At 42.5% G+C, this 17734-nt stretch overlaps 1 protein-coding gene across 1 annotated transcript in view; it reads right to left on the reverse strand.

Annotated features, from left to right (window-relative positions):
* INTS7 (integrator complex subunit 7) overlaps window positions 1-17734 on the reverse strand; it is a 128701-nt gene that overhangs the window by 46653 nt on the left and 64314 nt on the right. Inside the window, exons 17-18 of the mRNA XM_077485738.1 lie at window positions 15303-15435; window positions 2725-2823 (exon numbers count right to left, since the gene is read on the reverse strand). Of these exons, the coding sequence (XP_077341864.1) occupies window positions 2725-2823; window positions 15303-15435 (232 nt within the window). The remainder of the gene's footprint in view (window positions 1-2724; window positions 2824-15302; window positions 15436-17734) is intronic.

Raw genomic sequence — 17734 nt, forward strand, 5'->3', positions numbered from 1 at the left:
GTACTAGCCCGAAATCGTTGACTATCATGACTACCAGTATATTTTTGACGTTTTAAATTTTTCATTAAAACATTTTTGTGCAGCAATCCCTTTTATATATATATATATATATATATATATATATATACACACATACATACATACACACACATATACATAAACACACACATGCACTTTTTGTGTATATAGAAAATATATAGTCAGTGTGAAGGGCAGAGTTTAACAGGTCATTTTTTTATCAGATATGACAGATAATTCCCGAGGCCTGTCATGGCTGGGGAAATAGCTGGTGGCCATGTATTCGAGGAGTCAGGAGATTTTAACTTCAAACACAGCAAGTTCAGCTGATGAAAAGAGATGACCAGCTAGGAAACTGCTTTCATGTCCTCACTTAATGAGAGCACAGGCTTAGGTAGAATCAACACCAAGAGGAGATCCAATGAAACACCTCGCAGACTAAATATGAAAAAGCAAAACACAAAAACTGCTGTGATGTATAAAATCGGACTCCAGGCTACAAACAGTTCAGCAAGAAATCTAAAAAGTTAAATGTTATTTAATCTTAACTGATTTTTGTATGTACTTTTTCCATGTATGGTAATGCTGCTGTATGCTGGGGTTCAAATGTAATCATTACACTTTCATCTAACAGCAGACCAGCCCATCCTCAACTTTCCCTCTGCTAAGAGAATCTATTACAAACCTACAGTGCAGGTACCCATAAAGATCATTAAATGCAGAGCAATTACGTAACTGAATAATATTGGCACAAATTCTAACATAATCTCAAGATTTCTTGTATGGACTGAAATTGTAAACAGAATCAGTTACTTTGCCAAATTTAGGGCATTGCGATAGGTTCTCTTCACGGGCCACACCTCTACCCACTCATATATGATTGACTAAGGGAGGGTTATAACCCCTGTCAGATCTTTTTTTTTCTCACCATCTTTGTCCCATTGCAGAGATGTCCCTTCATTTCATGTCCCATAGCCAAAAAGAAGTGAGAGAAAATCCCTGAAAATTAAGGGAATTCCTTGGGGACCCCCAGCTCACCAGAACTAGTGTTCCCCATTGGAAGATTTCTCCTCTATTACTTTTCTGGGGACAAGCCAAAATTTGAGATTTTCTTTTACTGTCAAGGACAAAGGTAAACAGGACAAATAGAGAGGGTGACTCTCCCTAACGGGGGCACAGACCGCAATAAAAACTGACAAGAGTTCTAATCCAGTCATTCTATCCAAAACTAAAAAATAGGATTTTTAATAGATTACCAGTAAAAATCCTTTTCTTAGAGTACATCACGGGACACAGAGGTCCCTCCACTCTTGCTGAGATATACATTAACAAAACTGAGGTACTTCCTGTATGGGAGGGGTTATATAGAGGGGGACTTACTGTCTTTGGGTGTGCCAGTGTCCATTCACCTATAGGTGGCGTATAACCCACATAGTAATTACTATGGCTGTTCTGTGTCCCATGATGTACGATAAAGAAAGAAAAGTTTTGCCTTTAGACTTTAAGGTTTATATCTGATTTGATATAATCTAAGAACTTGGTTTATTATAGCAGTATTACTTCTGGTGATCTGGGCAGGTAAAGGTGATCAAAGTTACTAAAATAATAATAGTGTCCATCTAGTTGTCTGTGGCTTAGGAAGCCCCCTAGATCTTAAGCCAGCCATTGATGGAACGATTTTTTTTCCTGCAACCTGAAAGAAAACTGCTGGATTCCGCCATCAACACAGTCAATGTTGATGGGGGAATTCATCCTTTATAGCCATCGTGCTCTCCTGACAGGGAAGCAGGAGAAACCATCCTGCCCAGGAGTGATTATTGCTAGTGGCTATAGCTACTGGCAATAATAAAATGAAAAAACCGAGCTGGTTGTATCAAAGTAGATCGATCAACTTGGTTACAATCAGCCTGCCCATACATGGTTTGAATTTTGGCCAGTCCCTGCAGAATGGTTCAGTGGGGACCAGCCAATATTCAGGACCTTATTATTAATTTAGGAGTAAAGCCAGCCAAAGACTGTTTGTCCAAGGCTGGCTTTACTCCCATACTGATCTTAGGGTCCTGACTTCTATCAGCTCAGGACAAATCCCGTCACCTGCTGCCACTCAACACTCACATTATTAGATTGGCGGAAGATGGGGCTTAACTCCGATTCAAGCACAAGTCAAGGTCCTATTAAAGTATAGGTCTGAGATCTAGAGACTCCCCAGGTCAACATAAAAGCTAGTTCAGAATTAAACTAAATTGCAGATGTACAAAATGACTGAATTTAACCCCGATGTCAGTTTGATCACTGACAGATTTACATTAAAAATACCGCCAACAATTTAGATGTTTCTCCTTTCATATGAAGTATGGATTTCCAGGCAACAGAAGCTAATACAGTCTGCACTGGCAAGTGGGGGGGGGAACAAAATGCATTTGCTGATTTAACATTGCTATTAAATAACCCAGGCACGTCTTACAGATATAATCAACAGACACTTTTCTCTCTCTATTCAGAGATGGATCTGAGGAGTTTCTGATCAAAAGAAGCACATTCCATTTCCAGAAAAAGGAGGTGCCTATTGATGCAAGAATTGCTTTTTTAACTCTCCTGTAAAATATGCAGCCTACTTCAATGCATTAACATATATATAGACATTCCCTGTGCTGCTTTTTATACACACGGCTCTGCAGCAGACCGCACACTCACTATTGTACTTACTTTGATGCTTGTAGATTGCAGCTTCTGGAAGAAATATCTCTGAAAAGAAAGGGGAACTTTCAGCAGACTTATGACCGCGTTGCACAGGCAGGTGGTGTGCTGAAAAACAGACGGTACACCAAATTATCATATGCCAAGACAGATGTGAAAAATGCAAACTTTCTGACATCCTTCTGAAAACGCTAGTTGACTGTCATGCTGATACTCTATATATACAGTTTTCTGAATCACTAACCAGAAACAAGAAGTGCAGAACTTCAATGGATGGGTGCTGGGTCAGTGAGTCAGAAAGTAGAGAAACCAAGAACAACCAGGCAACTAGCATTTTAAAGGAGGAATACAACAATGGCAACCCACATACTGCATTCTCTCTTATGAGAGGTGTCCTTTACAGCAGATCTGCACTCAGATGCAAAAGGTGTCAGTGCACTATTCAAATCCACCCCCCCCACCCCACCCCCGAATAAAAAAGAAAATAGAATAAAAAAAAAAAAAAGAAAAAAGGCAAAAAATATATGATTTTATTCATCTTTTTTGCACGCCACCCCATCCCTATTTTCAGTTGAATTGGAATGATGTCTCCTCTGCTAGGAAGCCATAGTTCAGGTTCCATACAGCCGTCAGAGAAAGGTGGACCTGGCAGTGTGTCATCAGGGGCCTGGCTGAGGAGGGGACAGATGGCTCTCAATGACATAAAAAAGGAAAAGGCTTACGCCTTATTCTGCCTGTTTATAGGAAGGCCATCTTGTTAGACGAAGAGCGTTGCTTCCTCATGTCAGGACCTCCAGCAAAGAGTATAGTGAGCAGCACAGTGGTGACATTGCCCAATAGCACTCACAATCTTCTAAAAGTGAGTAGTCAGAAACAGCAAAACCTTAGCTCTGCTGCAGATATACAGCTATGAGACTGTAGGCAAAGAACTTTTTAGGGTACTGCTTAAAGGAGAAGTATGGCCAAAGCTATTTGGCCATACTTCTCCTGTGGTCACAGGAGGGCAGAACTAACTGCACTTCTGTGACCCGTTTCCAGCCGACAGCAGGATAAAGTCCGCTGTTGGCTGTCGTCACTCAGCCGGTCCAAGCTCAGAAAAGATCATGACCATGTGGCTGGAATTCACCCAGATGCCTGGACTGGCACCTGGTTTAGGCTCTTCATGGATAGTCAGCCCCTTGCACCCCCTCCACAGCCCAGCACTCCAGTGAGTACTGAAAGGGCAGCGCAGAGCTGGTGACCTGACAGCCACAGCTCTCTTCTCAGAGTGGAGGGGGAGAAATGAGGGATTAGCAGCATTTAATTGCTCAATTCTCACTGCAGAGCCAGAGGGGTACAGACGCAGCCTCGGACTGTCACATACACCTAGCTAAGTATACACTAGGCAAGTATACTTTTATTTTTTCTTCTTTTTATTTATTTATTTTAAATCAATGCTTCTCTATTAAGCACAACTAACATTTCTAAATGTTCTACTAATGCAGGGGTGTCCAAACTTTTTTTCCAAGAGGGCCAGATTTGATCAAGTGAACATGTGCGAGGGCCGACCATTTTGCCTGACATTCTTTGAACCATTAAAATTTGGTCTAAGTATGTTTGTTCGAGCACTAATACACTGCCCAACAAGAATTCTCTTGCCTTTGTGGGCTGTGTGCGAGTAAAGAGATGAGCTCAGGTGTATTATTTGGATATTTATTGCCATATAAAACGCACCTTCACTTTAAGATGGAGGTTTCAGGAAAAAAAAATGACATTTTAAATAAAGAAACATTTAGAAAAATAAGGTTCAGTGCCCATCTGCAGACCCCCAATTGCCATGAATGCAGCACCAATCGCCAGGAATGCAGCACCCACCATTGCTAAGAATGCAGCAGCCACTATTGCTAGTAATGTAGTACCCACCATTGCCAGAAATGCAGCCCCACCATTAGCCAGTAATGCACTCGCCATTGCAAGAAATGCAGCCCCATCATTAGCCAGGAATGCACTAACCATATGCCATCAGTGCAGCCTTGCAGGGGACATAGAGGGGGCAGGACAAGTGCCAAAGATATCCTACAGGAGAATCTCCTGTTTACACAGCGGCCTCTTTAAGTAAAAGTCCTGCCTCCTTTGATTGACCGAACAGTCGTCCAATGGCAGCGCCGCAGACGGGACTTCCTCTTACAGAAGTAACAGGAAATACTCCTCCTGTGTGCAGGGTGCTTGTCCCACCTCCTCCCTCTGAGGCAGCCATACTATATATCTTTTGTAGCCCTGGCGCTGGGAGATCGTCAGGGCCACAAAAGATATATATGTTTAGATAACTAGGCGGGCCGTTCAAAACCGGGCCGAGGGTCAGACTTGGAACATGCCTGTACTAATGTGTGTAAAAAAAAAAAACAAAAAAAAACAAACAGACAGTTCATCAACTTACAGAGCACAAACGTTCATCACAAGCCTGATTTCTGCTGGAACTTAAGGATGCAAATATGTTAGATGAAATTAAAAACTACGAGCTGAATTTTTTTTAAGAATGCCTAAGTGAACCGAATGGTGATTCATATTATTTGCCTAAAGCTGTTCACTACACAAAAGACACAGGGAAAAGGTTTATGATCCTAACAACATAGTTGTAATTCAATTTACAGATTAATGGGTGTGATTCCCTGTGCTCCGGGCATAAAACAAGCAATCATGCCCAAGTCCCAGGACGAACTATGCTGTGCATCTAATCTCCAATGCCTCTGCTCAGGGAAGGTCTACTGGGGTTTATAGACTCAATTACCCCTATAACAAGACACCATTACATGTCCACAAAGAATTGTTATTTCATTTATAAATAAATGTGCAATTTATGCAATTTAAATCTCAGCAACCTGGATTTCAGTAATAAAAAGATTTGACTTAAGAAAGGGTTGAAAACGCACTCATAATTCTTCACTGGTATTGTTGTTTGTGTCCTTTTTATGTTTAGAACTATGGAAAGTCAAAGTCTTCGCTGCTTTTTTTCCTATTCAGAGCAGTGTATGATTTGCATTTGGGTTTGGTCACATTATGAAGATATCCATGCAGAAGTACAGTTTTGAATATTCATAAACAGAGGTAGCCGGACACCAAACCTCAACAGCACGTCCAGATGAATTCATTCTGCACGTCTACCAGTGTCTGTATTCTTTAGTGCAAAAATGTTAATTTCATCTTATATTATTACCCTAACTGATAAAATGGTTTTCTCAGCACTTGAAAATATTTAATCAAAAGGGGCTTCCAATCCAATAATCACAGAAAAGTAAAACGGCAACATGATCCTTATAGGCTGGTTTTACACCTATGCATTGAGGTAATGCAGTTCTCAAGTCTCCTCGTGTGAATAGCCTTCTGGGATTTCTAGACTCAAATTCCTGTATAACAAGAGAGCTTTTAAAAGTGATTTTCATTTTTTTTTTTTTTTTTAAGCATTTGCAAACAAGTTTATGCTTACCTGCTCTGTGCAATGTAATTGCACAGAGCGGCTCACAAAAAATTTCCTCTTCCCAGGTTCCCTGCCACTGCTGCCGGTTATTCTCCTCTGCTGAGCCAAGCGACTTTCTATGGGGTCGCTCATGTGGGCTCACTCCTGAGCCTCAATGTTGGTGTCTATTGACACCGACAGTGGGAGCCAATGCCTCCTGCTGCCACAGGAAAGCCAGAGAGACCAGGAAGGGAGGGGAGAAAAGAGCTGCAGATAGGCACAATGCTGAATCAAATAAGGGCTCAAGTAAAAGGGCGGCGAGGGCCCCTGATGCCTAAACTATTTTTTACCTTAATGCAAGGAATGCATCAAGGTACAAAATGTTTTGGCTGTATAACCACATTAAAATTAACAGTAAAGTATAATTCATGACGTGGGCTGTTGTAGCCTGAATGGCACAGAAAAGCACACCAACACATGAGTGTTTTAGCACAGCAGAGCAAACAAATGTGACCAGCTGTAGGTTGTGGTGCAGTGTGTTGAGGAAAAAACAGTGCATGTCCAAATTTTTAAGTGCGGCTATGCACATAAGGTTTTGAATGTCCAAAAGAAGTCCAACTAAGGGGTGAGAAAAAGCAAACAAACTCCCAACAGGTCCACAAAAAACCCCACAAAAAAGAAGAAGTGGGGACTGCTTGCAGCTCATATCTAGTAGAGTGGACCTCGACACAAAAAGGTGGAACTCAATTCTCGAGACCGTCAGCCAGACAAAGGGATGAAGAACGATGTCTTGATTCATCTGAAAGGCTGAAACTACCATGGGAAGGAAGTTCTGGGCCTCAACATCACATTATTCTTGTGTATTCTTGTTATTTGCAAGACAAAAGGCTTCCAGCCTAAACATTCGCCTAACAGGGGTTGCGTCTACAAGAAAAGTCACGCATTGATTAACAGTAGACAGGGAAATGTTTCTAATGGGTTCAAATGGTGGTTTATGAAGAACCAAGAAAGCCAGATTCAGATCCCATGGAGTCACAGGAGAACAAGCATATGGGAGACAGCCTGAACATGGGTCTTTTTTTGTAATTCCTTTATTGAACCAAAAGTTGCAAATAAACAATTTAAGGCATGAGTCAAATACGTTACAATAGCATATGTATACTAGAGGCACATATTGAATATCCGCCTCAGCTTAAGTTACAGCTAAACAGATTCAAGGCATATTTAGGCACATTTAATGCATGAAAAATGCTCTTAAATGGGAGGGCATAACGATAAGCATCTCCACTCGTCCAGGCCTATATAGGAAAACCTAAGGCAGTAGTGCAGCCCTGTGGCATCAAATATAATAAGAAATACCAGGATGTGGAGAAGACCCCGGGTGGACCAACAAAGTTCAGTAAGCGGACAAAGTCCATCTTATGTGGTCAGCTATATAAAACAGTGAGGAGACTACAGCTAGGGAGCCTCCATGATGAATGTGTTCACAGTAGAGCGGAGGGAGCAACATGAGAGGAAACTGGATGGGAAAGAGTATGAAAAACAGAAGGGAGGCACTAACAAGGAGGAGTAGGACAGAAGACAAAAGAGGGGACATGAAGAGCCAGAGAAGGCTTTATAATAAGTGGGGGGGAGTGGCTTTCCTAGGTTTGAATCCTGCTAAGGCCGTCCCAGTTCCTCCACCATAATAGTTTCCTCCAGTACCTTGGAAGAAAGAGATGGCATACCCGAGGATGCTATCTAAAAGTGAATTGCTGATAATAAAAGGTGCGTGGTTTGTTAGAATATTCATACATATATAGTGCAACGTGCTAATTGCTGTTTGGTTTTATGAAAAAGAAGAGACCAAAGTTCCTCTCGAACCTTGATGAGGTCCTGGTATGTGGACTGCGCAAGGCTCGCTCTATAAGAGAATTTTAGGCTGTGCAGCTTTTATATAAGTTTGTCTGTCTGACAGGTACGTTCCCGATTAAGTCAGGACCTAATCCTGATCAGGACCCCTCGGACAACTGGTTTATGTGCCTCCCAGAGTATCAAAAGAGTTGTCAACCGAGTCCTGGTTAAAGGAGAAGTACTCCGTCAGGGGAGCCCGCAGTTCAGCCATCGTATCCTCTGATTGTAACAGAGCCTCATTCAGCCTCCAGGATGGGGGGCTTGGTGTAACTGGACCCACTTGAAGTATCAAGTGAACTGGGGCATGATTGGAAAAGGAGATGACATCAATGCGGGTGGACTTGACTCTAGGCAGATCCTTGTAGGACTCTAGGCATCTCATGTAAGAGATAATCAAGCCTCAAACAGGTTTGATGGACCGAAGAAAAAGAAGTGTAATCCCGCTCCTGAGGGTTCAGTAACCTCCAGGGGTCAACCAGATACCGTGCGACACATCTAACAAAGGGTCAATTGCAAAATTTAGATCCCCTTCAAAGACCAGAAGCCAGGAATAAGGTCTCTCAGAAACTGGGGTTGATCCACACTGGGGAAATATAAGTTAGCAAAAGGTGACCTGCACATCCAGAATCTTCCCCTTGAGTAAGAGAAATGAGCATCCAAACACACCTCACCAAGAGACCATAGCACTGACTTACGATCAGAATGCTGACCCCTTTGGATTTCGTGAAAGGTGAGGGACTGTGGTACGCCAACAGGAAGTCTCTATTGGTCAATCTAGGCACATTGTCACTCCTGAAATGTGTTTCTTGCAGAAACGCAACGTGGGTTTTACACGTCAGTAAAACAGCTAGCAGCTGGGAGCGTTTCACTGGGACATTTAGATCCCGCACATTGAGGGAGGTGACATGAAGGCGACCCATGACAGACTGCGATAAAATTGATAGAGCAGGCGATATTTTCAAGGGGCGGTGTCAGGTGAGAGAGACAGAAACCACAAATAGAGTAGGGAGGAAGGAGGGAAGGAAATAAGATTAAGGGAGAGAACAAGCAAGAGGGGAGAGTGGGAGTAGTCTACAAAGTACGTAACACTTAGGTCCCTAGCTGATCACCGAGGTACCCTGTCAGGGAGTCGTCCTACAGGGCATGGTTAGAAACGCTAAGGAGCAGTCAGAGATGGATGTGCAGAGATCGGGTATCCTGAGAGAACATAATAATCTAAACATAAAAAAGCCGAAAATGTAAAGCAAACATAACAGCACATGTGAGATAAGGTTGGTGCTTCAGGCAGAAATCTGGCCTGGTCTTGAGGAGATAATACCACAAACAAGGAGAGAAAGAGCAATTAATTGCCCCCCACATCCGGCCCAGAAGCACCAAGCAAAAAGGGAAAGTGAAAAACTTAAACCCAGTACAAAACTGCCTATAGCAGACTGGGCAGACCCTGAAGAGACCAGTTGAGCCCAATATCTACCCAAGGAGGAACCCAAGAGGGCTATCTGGAGATCTGCTAACTTGTGTGGTGACACAAGATGTTTGGACATGATTAACCGAGAAGGGGCCTGGGAGTAAAACGCTAGTATGTAGCCCCTGTAAACCAAATTCCACACTCAGACATCTAAGATGCAAGCTATTCAAATGCCTGCAAAGGCCAATATATACCTTCCCTTCATTTTGGAAATGGGGGCACACTTTAATGGCGATGAGGATTTGTATGAGGGTTTGGCGCAGTTTGGGCCCCAGGGCTTGCTAGGTGACTGGGAGCCAAGCTTGAATTTGAATGTTGGAGCAGGGTAAACAAAAAGGAACAGAGGCTTCCTGGAATAAGAAAGATAGGTGCTTTTGGCAGCAGTAGCACCCTTTATAAGGTCATTCAAAGTAGATCCAAAGAGATGCTGTCCCTTAAAGGCTATGCAGAGCAAGCACTTCTTCTGCAGACCAACCCTTTAACCCATGACTCAAGCCCCCTGTGTAAGATGAGACAGGAAAACTCGAGCAGCCAGTCACAACTGCATTTCCACTTTTACAGCCCAACTGGAAAAAAAAAAAACATACTTTATACTTGACACGGCCCAATGCGGTGGGTTGATCACCTTGCTTGCTATTTCTTTTAAAAAGGGGTTCGTTTTCTGCTGCCTGTTGCCAATTAGAAGCAGTTGCACATTAAAGCTGTGGTTTCTTTGCAAGTAGAGGCCTGGTCTTTGTTCCTGACATCACAACTACTTGCATGGACTAAATATTTAATTTCATATTGGCAGGCTAGTTTTTGTACTCGGTGACAGGTTACTTACAAATATATAAACAAGTGTTGGACTGCCTTGGCCTCCACCCTCACTTTCACCACTGTTTTACCCTGGGAAGGCTCTTTGTGTAATACAGTGAGCCATTGTCCCTCTACTGTTTGCTTCATTAGAACTCTTCTGTTCTGACAGATCAAGAAAGCCAAAAGAAAACAGCTGTATTTGGTGTTTGGGGAATAAGTGCACCTTTAAAGCACCATTCAAATTGTGTCCTTGACCTTTCTGCAACAATTCAAACTATAAAATGTATTAATTAAAATGTTCATTAGTAAGACTTTAGAGTGCCCAACCTGCTTAGGGATGGGTTCACATTTCATCTTCCGGGACTCCTAGTGCTGCTGTTCAATTTGGCACATGTCCTGGGAGACACCATAAAATATAATAGCGTAGGTCAATGGCAGACAATACAGGTTGGGCAGTGTAAAGTCCAAATCAACATTATAGGCAACACATTTTATATTGCAGTTTGATAGGAGGGTAGGGAGGGGATGGGAGCCAGAATTAGGATGAAGGAGCCAAAAGGTACTTAACCTTTAAGTTTTCTTTCAGTTGAACTGCAGGCAAACAGCTGAATACACAAATTAAATTCATGAAAGAGAGCTGTTTTACCCTCCAGAGGATTTGGGTTTTTGTTCATTCAGTCCTGAGATTTACACAGCACAGCCCTGTCTAGCAGGGGAAGAGACTTGATGTTTGTTTGTTGCAGTTACAGATCTCGTCACTCTCCCAGTCTGTGACTGGAAAGTGGAAAGAAATCAGCAGATTGATGAGCTCATCCATGTCATTCTGTTATCTCCTCTGAATTGCATGTTCCTTTCAAGCACAAAAGCACTGAAGCACAATTGACTGGCTTTATTATGCTGCTTCTCTTCCTCCCAGCCTGAGCTCTGCTGTACTCAGGAACAGCAAGAGGTTGACACTAATTCAAACTCTGATACTTGCAGTTACAGTATACATTTAAAAGTATAATGTAATTAGTAAATTTTAACAGGGATCCTTTATTTGAACACTTTTACTGAATATACGGCTGAAAATATATTATGTGTGAGAAGTGCAAAATACCTGTTGATGCTACCTAAAATCCAGTGCTGTCTATAGTTATAATTAGGAATGCACCGATACCATTTTATTTATGAGTACCGATACTTTTTTTTTATAGTACTCGCCGATACCTACAGCAACAGTTTTGTTTTCACTTCAGCTGTCAGCAATGGTACAAAGCGTTGAAAAGTTATTTACAAATGAAATAAACGGATTTTCTTTTAATTTTGCGCTTTTTCAATATGAAATGTGTAAATATATGTTAATATATAGGTGTAAAAATATTCACTAACAAAGCAAACAAAAAGGTTTTAATTGTTTATCGTTTATAAACAAAAGCAGGAAAATAATAATTAAATGGAGGAGAATAGGGAGTTAACTAAGGCTGATTAGAGTAATTTAAGGGTTAATAAGGGGTCAAAACAGAGGAATAATTTGTAGATCCCTTTAATCTGCAGATGAAGAAATAGAAAGATACAAAAAGAAACAATGTTTCAGCGGCTGCGTAATGTTGTTAATGAACATTGCTGGCTGTTTTTTTTTTTCCTTGGACAGCTCCAATTACTGGACTTCAAGACTTCAGCTGTCAACAGAGGAGACCCACTGACAGCTCAAAGAACCAAGCTTGAAAGTATCGGTTTCAGGTATCGGTGCACGAGTACCAATACTTGTGCAAATACTCGGTTCCGATACTAGTATCGGTGCAACCCTACAATACAGTTCTAGCCCTACAAAAACAACACTGACCATCTCTATAGATACAGTACAGTGAGAAAGCTTTGTCACCCTATGACAGGCAGTGCATCACTGGCAGGATCAGCAGGTGAAAACAAAGGTAGGCAAGCTTGAAAAAACAAACAAAAAAAAAAAAAACAGTTATTGTACAATCACCTTTACTTTTAGAGAGGCGTGGGTTTTTTTGTTTTTTGGGGGGTCAAGAGGGTAGACGATAAATTAGATAGGGGAGGGGGGGGTAAGGTAAAAATAAAAAAGGAGAAATCACATGAAACCAAGGTGTAAATTAAATATACTGCAAGATGTAACTACTAAAGATATATTAAAAAGATATTATAAGATTGTAATGAATTGTAATGTGAAATCTATGAAGAAAATAAAGAACTTCTAAACAAAAAGAAATCTGCCAAACAATTATTTAAAGTGTGGGGCCACTTAAAGGGGAGCTAAACTCAAGCCCACTCCAATGATGAGATGTCCCCAAGCTCCCTCGGCAGCAGAGCTCCATGTTTGGGATCTTTGTCGATTTTGAGCAGACCGAGATGATGCTACTCCCCCCGAATCTACCTCCCAGGGAATGCCCAGCTGCTCAGAGCTGTACTTACCAGTCCTGAAGAGCTGGGAGACATTCCATCACATACCCACTCTCCGATCAGTACGGGGTGGCTGCTGGCCCGGCACACTATGACGCAGACATCAGTAACCCGGTCATGTGTGTCCCGGGGCATTACGCCCACGGCTGCCCCTGGAGCTGGGGGCATGTCGTGGCTGACCCAGCGTGGAGCTCTGGTCTGCACGCGCTTGCTGGCCAGGCTGGGGAGACTACAAGGATAAGGGTATCCAGCCTGTCAACCAGCCGGCTGTTGATAGCAGATCACAGGATCTTTAATCTTGTGCAAATAGCAAACTTCTCCTGAAAAAAACACGACCTGTGGGCCCGCAGGGTTCCCAGGTCCTTCTCCTTCACTAGGCAGAAAAAAACTGAGGCTACAGTAGCAGGCTAGGGGGTTGTTACCTGAGGGACCGCCCCTTGGGCGGAACTAGAAAGTTCAAGTTTTATTACAACATATTAACATGTTCTGCCTAGTCCTCTCCTGAAGGTGGCGTAACAACCCGATGGTATAAGGAAGGAGCTGTGTCAGTCGGTGAACGTAAGAGAAAATGCACTGATCAAGGTATAAATGACACTGACATGGAAGGGGTTAACACTAGGAGGCAATCAAAGGGTTAACCGTGTTCCCTCAGTATTAAGGATGAGCTCAGGAATGTTTGCAACCTGCACGTGTAGAGCCCGCCAGGGAATCGGCATTGCACAGTGCTAATCACAGGCAGTGAGACATTATTCGATCTCTGCACCCGCGGATCAGGTAACTGTCTCACTGCCTGTGATTATGCTGTGCAGTGACGACTTCCAAGCGGGCTCCGCACACGTGGGTTGCGAACACACCCAAGCTCATCCTTACTCAGTATATGTTCTAACTGTGTGGGGATGGGCTTACTGGGACAACACAGAGATCGCTGTTCCTGATCACTAGGAACAGCAGATTTCACTATTGTCCCCTGTCAGAACAGGGATCTGCCTTGATTACATAGGCAAATCCCCATTCTGCCTCTGTATGGTGATCACGGGTGGCCGGTGGACATGGAGTACACTGTATCTCATACACGGACCGATGCACAGATGTATATGCAGTATATGTGCGGTGGGGGACTGGAAGTGGTCAATTGACTTTGTATACAAAAAATAAATAAATAATGATTTCATTTTATTTCCTGCATTTTCCAAAAACTTGTGGCAAAAAAAAAAAGAATTTTGACATTTTTAAAAGACTCACTATCCCCTGCTCTGGTGCTCCGGGGCCTCCAAAAATGTGCTAGGTAGTCAGGAAATTAGATAATTTATGCTTTTTGAAAGCCCAAAGTTGCTCGTTGGATTTTGGGCCCCTCTATGCATCTAAGATGTGAAAATAAATCACACATGTGGTATTCCCCATACTCGGGAAGCATAGTAGAATGTGTTTTGGGGTGTAAGAAGTATGCTTATGCTGTGTATGTGACAAAACTTGTTAAAACTTTTCTTTTTTACACAAAAAACTAATTTTAATTTCTTCATTTTCCAAAAAATTTACAAAAAATTACCTCTTTAACCTTTTCCGGACCACAACATGTACATGTACTGTGGCAGGGCGGTCCTTCAGAGCAAAAATCACATACCTGTGCATAGTCATCTTTTCCGGGTCTGGCACCGCCGGCGACCATCTCCTGCTGAGTTTGGGCACAGTGGGTCCGGCGGATCCGATGTTCACTGGCACCCGATGATCGTTCCCAAGAGAGGCAGAACAGCATCTGCCCATGTAAACAAGGCAGATCGCCATTCTGTGAAAGGGGAAGACAACTCTTGTGTTTCTGCTAAGCAGGAACACAGATCTCTGTTTTCTCCCAGTCAAAGCAGCCCCCATTTCTGCTTCTTCGTTCCTGTGTTATCAGCATAACTTCTGACAAGCTCTCTGACACTGGGGAGGCTGTTATAAACAGATTAGCAGAGAGCGGATCTATTCACAACACAGCTCTACAAAATTCTTTCTTCCTCTGCCTAAGTGGAGGGTGGGGGTGTGTGCCTTTCCTACAATCAACTGTCACATGGTGTATGCCAAGACTCCCCTCCCACTGCTGAAAAAGGAAGTAAGAATTCTAACACGATGTTCATTTTTCTAGAATATAGAAAGATGAAGACAGTAGATATACATGTAAAACTTATGTAGGAAGATTTGTTTCATCTCTGTGTATCATCTGAGGCCATCTCTATCCAGTGATGTTGCTTAAGAGACTCAGATTCCCACGACTTGATTGGCTGAGACAGCAGCGGAACACCATGGGTTCCCGCTACTGTCAGTCAGTGAGCTAATGAGGAGAGAGAGGGAGGGGCCTAGCTGCAGCTCGGCTCAGGTAGCCCCATAGCAAGCTGCTTGCTGTGGGGGCACTCCACAGGAGGGAGGGGCCAGGAACACCGAAGAGGGACCTGAGAAGGAGAGGATCTGGGCTACTCTGTGGAAAACCAATTCACAGAGTAGGTAAGTATAACATGTTTGTTATTTCGAAACACACAAAAAACCGAGACTTTAGTATCACTTTAACATCAAAGCAGAGTAACTTTAAAAAGGGACATACCTCTATCAAGGTTTACTTACCAGATAAGAAACTGGAGGGTTCTTTCTTCCCAGAAGCTCAACTTCCTCTAGAACCTGGTTGAAGACAGACACCATTCTGCGTTCATATTCACTATCCGCTTGTATGGACCCACTGAAACTGCATTCCTGGAAACTGTAAGGTCACAGATTGTTAACCTGTGCAACAAACAACTTTAGAGATGTACTTGACTCTAAATACACTCAAACAATAGAAAAGAGAACTGAGTCACACTGGATCTCATGAGAGCTGCACTTTGAAGGTAACCTTGGGAAATAAGATTTGAACTACTTCAGTCGTTGACTACTAAGTTTCTTAGTATTTAGTTTCATATTTGCAGACAAACTTTACTATTAAATACCCAGAAAACTGGCCTCATAAGCTGCTGGTTTCTCCATGCTTCTAAAAGACAATAAAGCCACCACGTTACAATTAAAAAAAAAAAAAAAAAATCCTAATGAAAGGTCCCTGCAATAAAGCACCTGTATGCAATTATCGCCAACTTTCTCTCCCCATTCCAGTGTTGCAGCCTCTCCGGCATTCAATATGTCAAGATGTGTCCGATGTCTGTGCCCCCCTCTGCACGCTGTAGTTACATCTTCTGACCTCTGTCACTACAGAACACAGCAGCGCTATAGGGATCAATAGATGGAACTTACAGTTGCAGTGCAGGAAAGACAATTACATATTGACATATTGAATAATTTAACACTTGACAGAAGTTCTACCTCACTCTAATTTTTTTCCCCACTGGAGAGATAGGATGGCATTTACTATCCCTGTAGCTACCGATTGATGGAACAGAAATTGAGGCTGACAGAGGACATAACAGTACCCAAGTATAATCAAAACGAAATTTTGGGCTGTAGTTGCACTTTAATGTATGTGGGCTCCTTTTACTTCTAAATCCCAAAGACAAAACAGGAAATGAGAGCAATTGCTTTCATAGACCATTGTAACCCAAACAGGTGCCCCCACTAGACTAGAAAAAGGTAAAACTGAAGAAGATGATTTTGCATGAATTTCTGTGATAATCATCCCATGAGGCTGGTAGTGCCGGGATCGTTAAAAAACAAAGTACTGACACCATCCAATGTACGTGTGCAACTGGCTGTATTGGCTAAAACTAGATTACACTACACATGGATCTTTCCAAAATTCTTCTTATGGTGACATGGAGGGATTTGGAGGCTGGTACTGAAAACTGGCACTAGAGGACAGAGTGGGAAGTTTGCACAAACATCAAAAAGCACATTGAGACCTACTTATTAAGTTAAGGGGTCACAAAGTCTGGTGAGTGCATCTTCACAAGGGGGACTGTAAGTAGCACATGAAGATCACAGCACTATCGTCTATGTATGGCACATGAAGCATTGATTAAGAAGCACTTGCAATCACTCACAAAAGTGAGCAATTTATATATATCTCTGTTGTTCGACTATATCATTTATATTTGGGGGTGGGAACAATAGTTTTACATTTTTTATGAGTACTTCTAAAAATTTGCATTTGCACAAAGTTTTTCTGCACTGAGTAGCAGCAGGTACTGCATACGCCACAAATTCACTGGAGATGGCGACTGTTGTATGTGGTACTGAGAATTAGATGTCGACCGATATGGGTTTTTCTCTGGCCGATGCCGATCTTTAGAAATTGCGGCGGCCGATGGCCGATATATGCTGCCGATTTTTTTTCCCTTTTTTTTCCCCTTCATCTCATAAAATCTAAGTTAGACACCTTTCACACTGGGGCGTTTTTCATGCACTTTTGGGCTAAAAATAGCACCTGTAAATTGCCTTCAAAACGGCTCCTCTGCAGTCTGTGTGAAAGCCTGAGTGCTTTCACAATGAGAAGATGCACTGGCAGGACGTTAAAAAAAAAAATCCTGCAAGCAGCATGTTTGGAGCGTGTAAACCGCTCCTCCACCACTCCTGCCCATTGAAATGAATGGGCACCACTGCTGAAGCGCATACAATGCGATTTGGCAGCAGCGCGTCACAAGCGCATTTAACCCCTTCCTCGGCCACTAGCTAGGTTATAAGTGCCCCGCTAGCAGCCGAATAGCAACGCTAAAATGACGGTAAAGCGCCGCTAAAACTAGCAGCGTTTTACAGTCAACGCCTGCCCGCTCCAGTGTGAAAGCAGCCTTCAGTAATAAGTGATACAGAAAATTTCTTACATTTATTAACCACTTACAGACCTGACCATTTTGCTGGTCAAAGACCAGACCATTTTTTGCGATTCGGCACTGCGTCGCTTTAACTGACAATTGCGCGGTCGTGCGACGTGGCTCCCAAACAAAATTGATGTCCTTTTTTTCCCCACAAATAGAGCTTTCTTTTGGTGGTATTTGATCACCCCTGCGGTTTTTATTTTTTGCAGCTATAAACAAAAATAGAGCGACAATTTTGAAAAAAAAAACGCATTATTTTTT

Source organism: Lithobates pipiens, unplaced genomic scaffold, assembly GCF_037356315.1.
Source record: "Lithobates pipiens isolate NorthernLeopardFrog02 unplaced genomic scaffold, aLitPip1_a1.2 Scaffold_18, whole genome shotgun sequence".
NCBI lineage: Eukaryota > Metazoa > Chordata > Amphibia > Anura > Ranidae > Lithobates > Lithobates pipiens.